The sequence below is a fragment of the Carica papaya genome, chromosome 8 (genome assembly GCF_054855325.1).
Source record: "Carica papaya isolate Zhongbai chromosome 8, ASM5485532v1, whole genome shotgun sequence".
Classification (NCBI taxonomy): Eukaryota; Viridiplantae; Streptophyta; class Magnoliopsida; order Brassicales; family Caricaceae; genus Carica; species Carica papaya.
In genome coordinates, this window is record NC_142316.1 from 23,267,792 (window position 1) to 23,282,744 (window position 14,953).

The window sequence follows — 14,953 nt, forward strand, 5'->3', positions numbered from 1 at the left end:
TTCCATCATTTTCCAAAAACACCAACACCTGCTTGCAGCTTCGACTCAAACAAGAAAAACATAAAGAGAACAGAAAATCCAACATAACATAGCATGCAGTATGCACTCTATGCATACATAACTTTGTTCATAAAAAAGGAAATCTTCGTTAGCCACCCTACCACATCACTGTCCCAATACTTTTAAATGTGCATTTCTATATCCTTCCAAACAGGGGAGAACAAATATGCAACCTAGATTGTTCCTTCATAGATGACTTAAACAGCTTTTATAAATAAAATTAATACCCGATAGTACATAATCTGGTGCACCTCAATCAAATTTTAATTCACCCAGAAACTTGTGATAATTGACACATAAATCCAATACCATTTGTGATCGAGTTACTAATGCCACAGCATCTGTTCTTTCTGTAATACCACCCTTTACGGTAGAAAATAACATGTCCTTTGCAAAATCTTCTATTTGTTGTGCAATAGCTGGTAAAGGATAAAGCTTATTTGCAACCTGTAAAATGTAAGACATCCACAGCCGTAAGAATAATTATACCAAGGAATTGAATCATGTTTATATAACAAACTCCTGCAGCATACCAATCGAATTGCTTTCATGCGAACTTCCTCCAGGCAGTTAACTGCACTCTTTCCAAGGTGAAAAAAACAAAGTCAAACAAACGCAACAAAAGATATAACACAATAAACATGTGCTGATACTCAAAGATAAATGAGGAAGCAATATACGACGCACAAAATGAAACAGAAGGAAATATTCGAGTCTTACAGGTGCATGAACATAACATTAGCAGTAAGATATTCACCAATTTCAGATTTCAGAAGAATACATATCTTTAATTACAATAATATATATCTTTAATTACAAGATGAAAACAATTAGAGAAAAATGACTGCAATCTGCAAGAAAACACCAACATGGTGACAGTAAGTGCAATTATAAATGGAAGAAACCTGCAAAGCAATTTTCAAGCAGACATCTCGAATATTGGGCCGCAGCAAAATCAGGCTCCACACAGCACTGAGGCCTTGAGTCACTCGATCTCCACTTTGCACCTCCTTTTCAGATTTCTCACAGGGTCCAGGGCAACACAAGCACTCCAACAATTTCAATACAGACTTTGGGAGATAAGGAGCGTCACCAAGCAATCTACTCAAAGATTTGTCAGATGGTGGGAAAGAATCTCTGAGTGCTTCAACCTGAATGAGCACAAAAGTTCCTTCAAAGGTTGCATTATGAAATAAGACATGACTAAGTTGCAGAAGGATGGATACAAACCACATTCAGGAGGAAAGTCTCATAGGCAGAAGTAGCAGTCGTTGAAGAAAAGAAATCATTTTCCTCCTCTGCCTCCCCATATAACCTGTAGAGGACACGCAATGTCAACTCATGTCCCTGGAGACATAAATGGTTACCATCAGCTACCAGAGCATTTAGATCAATCTAATATGTAGTAAGAAATGGAAATCCTCTCTTTAGAAATTAAATAACAATAATTAGCACAAGTATATGCAAACAACATGAAATTTGAAGATAGAGGGCTGTTGATTGGCATCTTTTGCTGGTGAATTTAAAGCTGATTTTGATGAAAAGAAAAAAAGTTCATTAGTGTTCAAATGCACCCTAAATTGACAAAAAGGGACGTGACTTTTAGTAAAACAATATAAGAACAGCCTTTTTCTCAAGGATGTAAGTGAAAAATTAAAAGCTTGTTCGACCAACTTCATGGACCATAATACACAAATTAAACTTGAAATTTAACATTCCAAACCTTTTTTAACTAGAAGACCAACAAATTATTTTTTATTCTTTCACCAAACCTTCAGTTTTAAGCTCTAATTTCACTAAAACCTTAATAATTTATCAGAATCTAAAGACCAAAAGATCATCGTATATCCAAACACTTTTTCCAACTTAAAGTGCCCTAGGACTTAGAGCCTTATGAGTTTAAACAACTAAGTAAGTTGATCCAAATCCCCTCTAACTATTTGCCTGGCCACCACAGAAAGTAACAGACCCCCACTCCGAGTGTCGCATTGGGATGTTCATCAGTCTAAAACTACGACAAACCAGACCAGAATTTCAGAAAATGTAATACTGAAGTGCAGGACCAAACCAGTGGCACCAGGCTTCACTAGCCAATGGTCTTCAAAATCAGGACTAGTTCAGCATAGAACAAGAGAGAGAGAGGGAGGAGAGAGAGATAGGGATTTGATAGATGTGGTCAGCCAATCGGCTTGCTCAAGTGGGATGGTATGTATGGGAAATCAGGTTTGGTCTAGAATGGCTGGCTTGGAAAAAATGGAAGAAGAAGGCTTGGGCTATTGGCATTTTCAGGCTCCATTTCCAGCCCAGGTCTAGGAGAGGTCAAAATTTTTTCAAGGTCCTAGACTCGATACTTCGACTGGCATTATTTGTTCCTTCCAGTCTGAGATTCTCCAAACAGGAATTGAAACAACTTGCTATTCACAAAAGCCTATACCAGCCAAGATTGCAGATAAATTCATCCAAAATCTTAAAATTTTGTACTTTCCACGCTGAGAAAATTTCCTTGCCTCATAATATGGAAAATTATGACCTTGAAATGCCTGTTGCCATCATCATATTAGAGGCTTCTACATCATCTAACATTGCTAACCAGAAAGCTCTTTCACAAAGAATTTTAGGGCCCGCCCCATATAGCATTTTAATAAATTCCTTTTTGGTAAAGCCAACATTCACCAGAAATTTAGTGAGACCAAATATGACATTGAAATAAAGAAGCATCCAAAGCAAATTAATTTTATCTAGTGATTTTAAGCTCCATGACCGTGGTTACAATTTCAACATCCAGCCAGCAGGTAAAGCCATATTCATAAAATGAATTCTTTTACAGAGTAATTTTTCTTCTTTTGAAAAGATTATATGAGTGCTTCATTCACCTCATGATTTACATAATCTGACAAGATGTGCTTCTGCAGTGGTTTCCATGGATCCAACTCCAAAGGAAACTGCAAAAAATAGAAGGGAAAAAGAATTTACAGATTAATATTACAACACAGATTGCTACCAATTATCGCACCGACAATTGGTATCCAACTTGCTGAAATGAGATAATTTTCAGGTAACCCCATCTGACAAAAGATTAAACAATCTTTTTCTTACTTGTGTATTAAACAAAATGACAAATTAATATTATGCATAAGATTAACAAAACCATCCTCCATGGCAAAACAAAAATTATGAAGGCATTTAAGAAGAACATGTTGCAACCAAGCCACATGAGGGTATTCATATAGATAAATAATAAGACAAGAAAGGAAGAACGAAGAGAACAAACTCAGTTTCTAATGGAACAATGAGAAAATATTACTTATAGTAAGCCATTAGACATTCCAAAATGAATGCTTACTGAATTAAACCTAAGCTTTTGAAGCACTCCAAGATGAATAGCTGACGAGTCCAAGTGATTAATAGAGGTAAACAAGGAAGTAAAAAGAGAAAGAATAAGATTTCCATCCATTAACATGAAGCTTTCTTCCACAAGTACAGGCCCACTGATCAGAATGTTGCAGTATACAGTGTCCAGTAGACAAATCCTTGTAAGACATGACAGAGATTCTGACAATATATTGTAAGCAAGTGCAGAAAAGGCTATGTTGTGTTATGAAGGCTCAATTTGGAACAAATGAACAATGACATTTATTTCATTGTCAAATGAATTCTACAAGAAATTTATTAGTACATGAACTTTTATGCTTGAAATAAATCATAAACTCATAAAAGAATTTATAAAACTCAACATATTTTTTAATGTGCATTCTTAGCCCAAAAACAGTGTTTTGGAAGTTCTCTTTGTATTTCAAAATATATTTTTATAGTTCATACTTCTCTTTTTTTTTTTGAGATAATAGTTCTTACTTCTCTTTCAAATCAGCATGTGTCATTTTTAAACTTCATAATTTTAATAAAATTATGAATTGACTTTTTCAATTCCATTTAGAATTTATTTGGCATTACATTTTTATTCTTGAAACAACTTAAAAAATAACTAATATTTAGAAATAAATTCCGAAATTTTTGTAGAATTCATTTGTTCCAGACAAAATAAAATAGTAACTACAGATTCCACAAAAACTAAAGAAACAATTGACAGATATTATCATTGTTCCACGTGATGAAGAATGTTGGCAAGTAAACTCCTAACAAAATAAACATTAAGCAATGAACTTTCATACAACAAACCAAGATGTAGCAACACGTCATGCCGCCTAGAAAAATATGATATAAATGCAACTAATCAGAATTACTACCTCCACTCCTAAGTGAGCAAGTAGAGAGAACCGGACTTGTGAAGCTCCAGATACTGTAATTTGCTTCTGTGCCTCTATAATGTGTATGAAAGTCAATTTTTGCAAATTATCTTTCTGCTGCTCAGGAAGCTCAATGACAGGTGCCAATATCTTGGGCAGGACAAGTGGAGAAGGCAAACTTGCTGAAGTTGCTGTTGATGAGACCAGGCTGTTGGAATCCACTGCAGCCCCTTTTGGACTTAATTCCTCAGATCTATCAGTTGATACTGAAACAATCACATCTACGGCTGATTTTCCTCCCAAAACCATAGCCTGCTCTTGACCACCATCCTCCGTGTCAGTGAAGGCTGATGAAGTAGTAACCAGGGTTTCTGAGAGCCCATCCTGCTGAGCAGAGGAATCCAAGCCAGGTATCTCATTCCCCAGATCCTCATGGATATCAGATGGAATTGCCAAATCACCCAGCTCCATCCCAGAGGAAACAACATTAAAAGATGTGAGTAAATCAGGCGGCAATATTGTATCTTCAGCCCCAAAAGTTGTGTCATCAGCATTACTAGTATGCAATTCCTCCTCGGCCCGTGATTTCTACCATTTCAGCAAACATGACAGTGATATAGAAAATTTCAAAGAAAACAATTCCAATTTAAAAATATTTTTTCTCTATATAGAGAGAAAGTTCGAAAGGAGCCTTGAAATTCTACCATGTGACATTACAACTATTGACCAGGAACAGGAAAAGATCTTAAAAAGGAAGAAGAAAATGAAGGGAAAGTCATTACCACTGAATCATCCGAAACCGACTGATGAGAATCTATTAACGAAGCTATCGGGGGAAAAGTAGTAGAAAGTGAGAGCACACCAGCTAAAAAGGATGGTGGATACTTGACTTGCGATTCGCTGCCAACTATACTCATGTCCAACACCAATTCTTCATCTCCTTCAGCTAGAGGGCGGTTAGGAGAAAGGTAATGCATATTAGCCATGACAACCTCAGCCAGCAAGTCAGCAGAGATGCTAGAAATAAGAATCTCCAAAGATCCAATAGCCCTTTCACCCTGAGCAACCAAGGCACCAAACATGGCAACGAGTTGCTGTACAGGTCCTGTATCACTATCTGCTTTATTATTAGGAGATCCAGTTGAACGACTACCATCTTGAGACACAATGACATTCCTATTTGACTCTTTCGTTGATTCCTCAGAAACACTAGGCATTGATCTGGAACGCTTCCCACACACATCATCACCTCCAGGCAGATCACTACTTTCCTCAACCCCAGATCTTTTCCTTCCTACATTCCGGTGCTCAGCATCAGACTCTTTAACTGCAGGTTCCTTGTCCTGTAAGTTGTTAAAGCCATTACCAAAAGCTCCAATTAATGTTCCCAGAAATCAAAATACACAGGAATAAACAAGTACCTTAATAACTGGAAGCTCATCTTTATCATCTACACTTCCATTAGTCTTGGAAACTGGGTGTAGGACTTGCTCTGCCGACCTTCCAACCTTCAGTTTATGCAGGGCAGTAGCTAATCGATCCCGCCACTGAGTATACCAAGTTGGAAACAGAAAGTCAAACACACAACAATGCTTATTAATAAGGCAATCAAATAGATTACACCTGAGAAATCATGAGACAAAGACAATTCCGAGAAGCAAGCAGAAAAGTCGTGAACAGTATCAGACAAAGGAGACTCTCCTAGAAAGGTACCCAGTAATTAAAAAATATAGGAACTTATAAATTCCTCAACAAAAACGCATCAATAAGATCAGCCAAATTAGTGACATCATGTAGACGGTGCCATAATCCCAAACAACTAACAAGAATAACAAGTTAATCACTCAAAGACTTGTTAATATTTTTTTTTAATGAAAAGTAGTAAGATGTATTGCTATAAGCACCAGGAGTGCAGAAGAAAAGAAACATGTACAAGTTACTTACAGTTTAGTCCTCCATAACAAAAATTTTCCTGAAAGACTCAAGATAAACAGGAGGATGACACGTAAGCAAAAAATCAAGGGTACTAAGCCATCTATTCTTCAAATCTTCAAAACATCAAAACCCATAGTGTCACCAAGCCCCTCGAAAGCTTTATAATTCGTCACTTTCCACACAGACCACATAAGTGTAATTAGGGATTAAATCAGCAAGAATGCAGTGTCCATTGAGGTACTTTCAAGCCCAAATCTCATCTTTGACAGAACCCAAGCCAACCCAATTGATACCCAAACGAGAATAGACCGTACACCATAATTTGTAGACAACACAGATATGTAACAGTAGACGACAGCAGCTTTCCTCTGCCTGCTTGCATAGGTAGCAAGCATTTACCAAAATTAAACTCCTTTTGTGTTTATCAATGATCAAAATGCACTCTCAGCAAGCTTCGCAAGCGAAAGAAAAAAAGAAATTCTTGGGGGTACCTTGATCTTCCAAATCAATTTGTAAGGGAAATGTGGCAATACATCTGCCCTATGAAACTGGAAAAGAGGAACCTGCCTGAGCTTTTTGTACCAAGATTTGACAGAGAAGGAATCATTTTTGTTGTCTCCATTCAGGTTTGTCCTCGTTGTTGCCTAATCTTATCTCAGCCAACACTCTCAGCAACTTCATATTCAGTAATCTCCCAATCATTTAAGTTTCTAGTTAACACCACCTGCACAAAACCCCTCACCATCTCGGCTGCTTCTGAAACAATCTTGCACCCGGATATTTTTATTCACAACAATATCAAAAACAGCAGGAAATCTGTCTCTTAGAGGGCCCCCCTCCAACCAATCATCTTCCCAGAATCTGATCCTGTCCCCACACCCCACTTTCCATCTAATCTGTTTAACAAAATTATCTTTTCCATCCCATATGCTTTTCCATAGGCCTTTTCTGTGGAATCTAAGATTACCACATGACACCCAACTCATCTCATCGAGACCATACTTTGAGGCCATAGCTCTCCTCCACAAAGCGTGCTCCTCAGTGATGTAACGACATAACCATTTCCCTTGAAAAGCGTTATTCATCTCCAGCAAAGACCGAATCCCAAGGCCGCCACTCTGCATGGGATTTTTCAACTCATTCCATGCAACTAGGTGAAATTTCCTGTCATCGTCCTTATCCCCCCACAGAAAATTACTTTGAAAAGACTCCAATCTCTTAGCCACACTACATGGGATAGACAATAAGGAGAGATAACAGATTGGCAAGTTGTTCAAGGTGCTCTTCACAAGTGTGAGTCGGCTCCCTTTTGATAGAAGGCTCTTCTTCCAACCAGCTAACCTTCTTTTAACTCTACTGATCATCGGCTCCCAAGTCCCACGATCCTTGTAGTTTGCCCCCAACAGTAGGTCAAGGTATTTTAACGGAAGAGTAACTTTTTGTAGCCCAGAGCCTCAGCCAGTTGTACTTTATCCTCCGCTTCACCTAACCCAACAAATTTTGACTTGGACAAATTAATCTTTAAACCAGAGACCGCTTGAAACCCCATTAAAATACATCTAATGTTCATTAGAGTTTTCAGATCAAGTTCACAGAATAACAGAACATCATCTGCAAAAAATAAGTGTGCTATCTCTTCCCTGCGGTTACCTTTTCCCACCAACAGCCCCTGAAACAGATTGTGCCCTCTGACCTTTGCGATCATTCTGTTAAGGGCTTCCATCATTATGATGAACAGGAAAGGCAAAAGGGGATCACCTTGTCTCAAACCCTTTGAGGGATGAAAAAACTTGAATGGGCCACTGTTGAGGATGACTGCATATGACACCGATTTAATGCAAGTGATGATCCATTTCCTCGATCTAATACTGAATCCGAGCCTCATGAGCGTATAATCAATAACGGCCCAATTAACATTTTCGTAGGCTTTCTCCATATCTAATTTACACAAAACTCCATCTTTTTTCTTATTGATCATCTCATCCACTAACTCATTAGCTATAAGTGCAGCATTCAAAATTTGTTTGCCACCAACAAAGTCATGTTGAGGACCCGAACGATGCTATCCAGTACCCTTGTCATCCTTCTAGCAAGAACTTTAGCATTAATTTATACACACTCCCAACCAGACTAATAGGTCTGTAGTATTTGACTGTGTTGGTCCCACTAACCTTCGGGATGAGAACAATGAAAGTGGAGTTAAGTGCTTTAATGAATTTTCCAGTTCTGTTGAAGTCATCAAACATTTTCATCACATCAGATTTAATCACCGGCCAGAAATAATGGGAAAACTGTCTGGCCCAGGTGCTTTATCTCTGTTGTAATCCTTCAGTCCCTTAAAAACCTCATCTTTCGTAAAAGGCTTCTCCAATTTCAGGCTACTCTCCCTATCAAGACTGTTGAAGGAAAGCCCATCCAGAGTGGGTCTCAAATTCATCGGTTCTGTAAATAGTTCAGCAAAATATTCACTTGGCTTTTTCCTCAACTCCTGATTACCTTCAATCAGAACATCCCCGAACCTCAAAGAGCTAATGATGTTACTTCTTCTATGGTGGCTAATGAGGCAGTGGAAATATTTGGTATTTCTGTCCCACTCCTTAGCCCATTTTTCCCTAAATTTCTGCCTCCAACTGGCCTCCTCCATTTGTAGGAAAGCGCCAATTTTTTCTTTTAAAGTCTCCCTGAGAGACCATTTCTCGGCTCCCAGAGAATTATTCTCCTCTTTCTCATCCAAGCTTATTTAATTCCTTCATCAGGAAGTTCATTTGCTGCTCGTTATTCTTGCCCTCATAACTGCACCACTGCTTTATCACATTTTTGAGTATAAGCTTTTGAACAATAATAAAGTTGGGCGTACCTGCGGGACTTGAGCTCTCCCACCAAACCTTAATATTCTCTCTAAATTCTAGAACATACATCCATTTAACATCGAATCTGAACGGGCAGGGGCCCCACAATATACCATCCGTCTCTAGGCAAATAGAGAAGTGGTCTGAGGTTAACCTGCTAAGCTTTTTTTTATATAACTTAGGAAAATAATATTGTACATCAATAAAAACCAAGAACCTGTCGATTCTAGAACTAGCAAGCCCTGTGCGGTGGTCGGTCCAGGTCCATTTACCTGCAGTTAACGAAAGATCGATAAGGTCTAGTTTGTCCAAGATGTCTTTGAATTCATCGGCATATTTTTGGTTGAAATGGTCTCCAGACTGTTCCAATCTGCTCAGAACCATATTGAAGTCACCCCCAATTACCCAAGGCTCGTTCCAACTTGTTTTGCACTGCATAAAGTCCCTCCATAACAAAGCACTGTCCCTCCCTTCACCGTGATTGTAAACACCCGTGAACATCCAATCCATACCTTTTCTGATATCTCTGAAAATGCAAGTCAAAGTAAAAGATCCTTGCGTGCAGTTTACACAATTCATTATGCGATCATCCCACATAATGAGAATGCCCCCCGATGCACTAAAAGAGGGGAGGACCCGCCACCCAGTATCCTTCATATTCCATAGGCTTCTTACCGCCTTTTCATCAAGCACTTCCATCTTTGTCTCCTGAAGACAAACAACTTCTGGTTTCCACCTTAATAGACCACCTTTAATTATCTTCCTTTTGTTACCATCGTTTATACCCCGTACATTCCAAGAGATAATCCTTCTATACACTTAAATTTTTCACTTCCAAATCCGCTTCTCTCCCCTTCTCCCTTTTGGTTCCATCATAATTGATAGAAGAAATGGGTCTATTTAATTCCCTTGAAACCACACTTCCAGTTTTCCCTTTCCCTTTATTTTTCAACACCTCTGCTTGTTCTTTCTCTAAGCGGCTCCTCTCCATGTCTTTGAAAAGCCCCGTTACTCTATATTTGACACCGTCAAACGCCACTCCAACCAGCTCATTAACTCTCTGAACATTTTCAAGAACCCAGTCAGAGCTGTCGTCCGAGGGCGTTTCACCAACAACGAACTCTGAATCCCCCCATAATAGAGGCCTCTCTAACCTAAAGAGTCAGCTGAAGATGATCATTCTCAACCTCCTCCACGCTATCCATGCTAGGCCCGTATGTCGAGGCATCTAACATTTGCAGCAGTTGGTCCTGTCCATCATTGAACAACAAAGGACATGGGAAACAAAAATCATTAAAATCTCCAACCTTACTTTCGACCAAGCCGAGGGAGTTTTCTTCATCGAACCGAACCTTCAAAAGACCCATCATCTCCGCTTCACTCGAACAAACAATTGTTGAGTGAAAACCTTCACCTTCTCGTTCTGGCATGGCAGAGCTAATAATCACTTCCATAAATTATTTTTCTCTGCCCACAACCTACAACAAACCCGAAGGCTCCCACCCAGTCGAAGAAACCCTATTTAGGGCACGACTCTTGTGTCTTGTTTCGTTCTCCTTTTAATTTTTCCACCAACTCTTTTGAACGGACTGACCGCAATCCTTTTGAATCGTCCAAACTTGAAGGCCTATTTGATGGGCCAGCCTAATTCGCTCCAATTGGCCATTTTTCCTTTTCAACCCAAGTAAATCTTCGGCCCAATTTAGGCCCAAATTTCAAAGAAACTCCTTCACTTGAGACCGGATCCTTTGGCGCATTCCTTCCCAAAAGTTTGCTGAAACGACTAGGGAGAATGTCGTTTTTGTCAAGCCTATATTGAGTCATTCCTGCTGTGATATGAGGCTTTTGGGGATTTTGAATTTTGAACTATTCAGGTTGAGAAACGGGTTTGGATATCATATCTCCACCTGATTCAAGATTTGCAAGTCGGTTAACACGATCTCCGCAAAGGATGCACTTGTTTTCCTTCCCAAACAGACCACCAGTTCCGCATTGCAGCATGGGCACCTATTATTAGCAAATATGGCGCTTTGACTAGTAGTAGTGGCTGGAAAAAAAGCCGGAATGAGTTTTTTTATCTTGTTTTGTCACCCAATCTGGTGCCTTTACTTTGACCCCACTAACCTCGTAGATAGCCTCCATCATTTGCAACCATCCGTGTGCAGTTTCACCCTCCAAGATGAAAATACGAGTACCACTGTTCTTATGACCACTTTTCATATGGGACAAGACCACAACTTTTCCTTTTCCGTTCCCGCACATAGCCATCCACATGATGTGACCCTTGTTTCCCCGACTCCTTCCCCAATAACCCTCCTCCTTCTCCCATCGGAATTACCTAAAACATTCCTTCAACCATTCCACCTCTTCCTTATTGTAGAAGATAGACTTTCGGAAGCCTCTTCTATTTTCAAAGATCCTTAAACCCTACCCTTCGGCCACCACATCGAACGACTTGCTTCCGATTGTAAGAAATTTATGTTTTCCGACAAGCATACGACCACCCCTTTAGCGGAGAAAGAGCAACAGAAGTGTGCGACAAATCAACATTTTATACACACTAGATTAAAGGAGAGGAACCCGGTCGTTCATCATACACCGGATAAACTTACGTAGTTTAATAGATTTTGTGTTATTGGAAAAGAAGAAAAGGGAGGTAGAAAAAGAAAGATTTGATTTTGATGAGCTCAAGAGGAGAGAGGAGAGAGGAGAGAGTAGAGAGGATTTTCGAGAGTGTTAGAGAGAAGAGAGGAGAGATTTTTGCTTGACTTTTATCTCATTAATATTATAGTCCCCTTGGTAGTTATCTGGGTGGTCTGAAAGGAAAGGAATAAGAGTTTTTGAGGGCATGAAGGAGAGCATCAAGAAACTTAGGCAGAGATGGTTCCAAACCCTTGGTGTGTTTATTTTGAAACAAGAATTGTATTCCATAGAGAACTTACGTGAACTAATTGATATGCTTACACATATGTAATTTTTTTTGTACATGGATTTTTGCACCCCCTTGATGCATGTAATTAATACACTTCACATTTTTATTTCAGAAAAAAAAAATTTGTATCCTCTCCTTGGTGCTTTTAATTGCTCAAAAGCAGTTAAAATCATCCACCTTAGAAAGGAATTTTTCAACATATTGGAAAGAGGAACGGAATAATCCTGAAAAACCCTGTTTTTTCTTTGGTAGGAAAGAAATTTTCTTAAGATAAGAGGAAGAAAGCATTACAAAGAGAACAGCAGATAAGTTATCCAGCTGAAACAAAAAGAAATCAAAACAAAAAATTAAAAAAAAAAATAAAGCACTTGTGATAATATCCTATTAATCTGAGGAAGTCGTGCAAAACTGAGGGAATGGCCCACTGCAGCATAGCAAATACTTTATTGGAATCTGCAGAAAATGTTTCAGCTGAGGTAACATGACCAAGGAAAGAACTTTTCTCCACAAACGAACATTTAATTTTTCTAAGAAAAAGAATGAATTCACAGGAGCTTGGGAAGCATCTGCAAGTGCTTCATGTGCATGACCCACATAAGGCGACAAAGTCTAAGGGATTATCACTTCTTCAATAATACCTGAAGAGTGGAAGGGGCACTGGTCAATCAGAACTGTGTGACAAGGAACTCAAAATGGCTATGGTGAGTTCAAGAGGTTTTTTTCAGCAACGGCAGTATGAATATAAAATTGGAAAGAAGATCCAGTTTTCTCGAAAACCTGAACCACACAATCCTTTAAAGGATTCCTTGTTGACTGGAATTGGAAATTCACTATAATGATTTTGCTCGGTAGTCAATGCATCTGCACATATTGTTTTCTATCTTATCCTTCTGTAAAGATACTGATTTGCCCTAAATGCTATAACTCCTGCTACCTGACAACATTGAAATTCAGTGGCCATGTCATTGTGGAGGTGAAGACCAGAATGATCAGCAAATACAGAAGAAAAACCTTCAAAGAGGCAGTATAATTCTGCTTGGCAATAAATATGAACTAATGCAGCAGATCTCAGCAGACTTGGGCTCAGAGACTTATCCTGCACTCCTAATACTTCTACTCGTTGTCCGGTCCTTAAAAGACATCTTCATGCAAGTAAAATACCAATTAATGGGGCCAATGTTTGAAACAAATTATGCCCTAATCCATATAGCCCATTCTTCAAATAGGTGCTATTAGTTGGCCACAAATCCATCTTGTTGCAGCTTGGATAGTTTGCCATTTTTATTTTGTTTTTGAAATAATAGTTTGCCTATTTTTCTTATTAACAAGTCGAGGGATGAAACACAAAATATAATGTTATTTGGACTCTTCCCAACATAAATATACACAATCAGTTTCTAGATTCAAAAACTAGACTAAAATGTCTCCTTACAGGTGGAAAGAGACAAGGGTAACGTTTTCCTCCATGGCTGTATATAGATACCCAAAGTAGTGGTTGCAACTATTCAACTACGCTAATAAAATCACTGTTCCATCATAGCAGGGAAGAATTTGGAGAAATGCAAAATGAAAGTGCCAAGCTCAATGGGGTCATGACGAGGTCCTCAATGGCCACAATTTACACTGTCGTCACTGTGGTTGTATGTTTCACTTGTAGGCTAGACCAACCACAGGTAAGAACCTATAACTGAATCACCAAAGCATGGTGTTTAGTTGCTTGAACAATCTATTTCATGACCTCGCCCAATTGTATGTTTCTTGTCCCGTTCTATCCCTAACTGGATCCTCTTAGTTTAATTTGAGGAAGGTCTCAAAATTGCTTGGTTTAATTTGAGGAAGGACTCAAAATTGTTGTTGCAAAGAACATGATTTACCCATAACAATTGCTCCGATGCTAAAATTTTTCCCTTTCAAACCCAAACCTGAACCCCTAATACTTCTACTCGTTGTCCGGTCCTTAAAAGACATCTTCATGCAAGTAAAATACCAATTAATGGGGCCAATACCCTGCATGATAAAATAAAAAATCTGACCCCAAATTCAAACACCTAAACACTGATTTGCAGTTTGGGATGGACTTACACAGGTCGGTTTGGATTTACCAAATCATGGAATTTTTTGTCACTCCTAGAAAATTTCCTTGATAAAACAGTCAACTGGTGTGATCTTTATACCAGAACTACAAATCCCCCAAAGGAATAGCACTCCCTCAACAGAATAACTATCTCTCACATCTAGATGAAAACTAGGTTCATTCTTATCCTATACAGCCTAAAAGTTTATTACGCATACAGCCAACACAGTTAATTACATAAAACCAATTCCACAATAATTAAATAAGAACTGAACTTAGATAATCTGAAATGAAATCCTAATATCATCATTCCCTTGAATTTTCCCTTCTTCTTTGGGGTTGATAAACCAGCGGAATCTTGCTTTCCTACTTATAAGATAATAATAGAAGAAAAGAGTATATATATATAAACATATATATATTGTCCTGGCAATAACAAAAAAGGAAAACAAAAACATCTTACCAGGTCCAATCACTCAACACTATAGGCTAGAGATTTAATTGAAAGAAAAACTTAAATAATATTCTTCGTTATGCTTATTTTCCCAGGGAAAGCTCAAGTCAACAAAAATCTAAAACTTTCAAAGATAGAAAGAACCTCTGCTTCTACTTTCCAAAAAAGAAAAAAGAAAGAACCTATGCTTGAGGTGTAAGCAATATGCACCTTTTCTCTTTCCTCTATTTTCTTTCTAAATTTTCTTTGTTTTGATAACCCATTAAAGGTTTTGGGGTTAGAAAATAAAACAAATAAAACGTGAAGATGATTGCAACCCAAGAGTACAGGGAAGCAAAGAAGAGCGCATAAAATAATGGAAAGGAAATGCAAATTACTACCAGTTCAAACAACAAAGCAATCCTT

At 38.4% G+C, this 14,953-nt stretch overlaps 1 protein-coding gene across 3 annotated transcripts in view; it reads right to left on the bottom strand.

Moving 5' to 3' along the window:
* The window catches only part of ESP4 (HEAT repeat-containing protein), a 53,254-nt gene that overhangs the window by 17,597 nt on the left and 20,704 nt on the right, over positions 1-14,953 (bottom strand). For all 3 annotated transcript variants that reach the window (XR_015813963.1, XM_088209498.1, XM_088209497.1), the window contains exons 7-14: positions 5,726-5,851; positions 5,087-5,647; positions 4,305-4,892; positions 2,934-3,002; positions 1,291-1,407; positions 966-1,211; positions 594-641; positions 370-507 (exon numbers count right to left, since the gene is read on the bottom strand). Coding sequence is in view for 2 of the 3 variants with exons in the window: in XM_088209498.1 (XP_088065624.1) it covers positions 370-507; positions 594-641; positions 966-1,211; positions 1,291-1,407; positions 2,934-3,002; positions 4,305-4,892; positions 5,087-5,647; positions 5,726-5,851 (1,893 nt within the window). In the remaining variant the exon portion in view is untranslated. The remainder of the gene's footprint in view (positions 1-369; positions 508-593; positions 642-965; positions 1,212-1,290; positions 1,408-2,933; positions 3,003-4,304; positions 4,893-5,086; positions 5,648-5,725; positions 5,852-14,953) is intronic.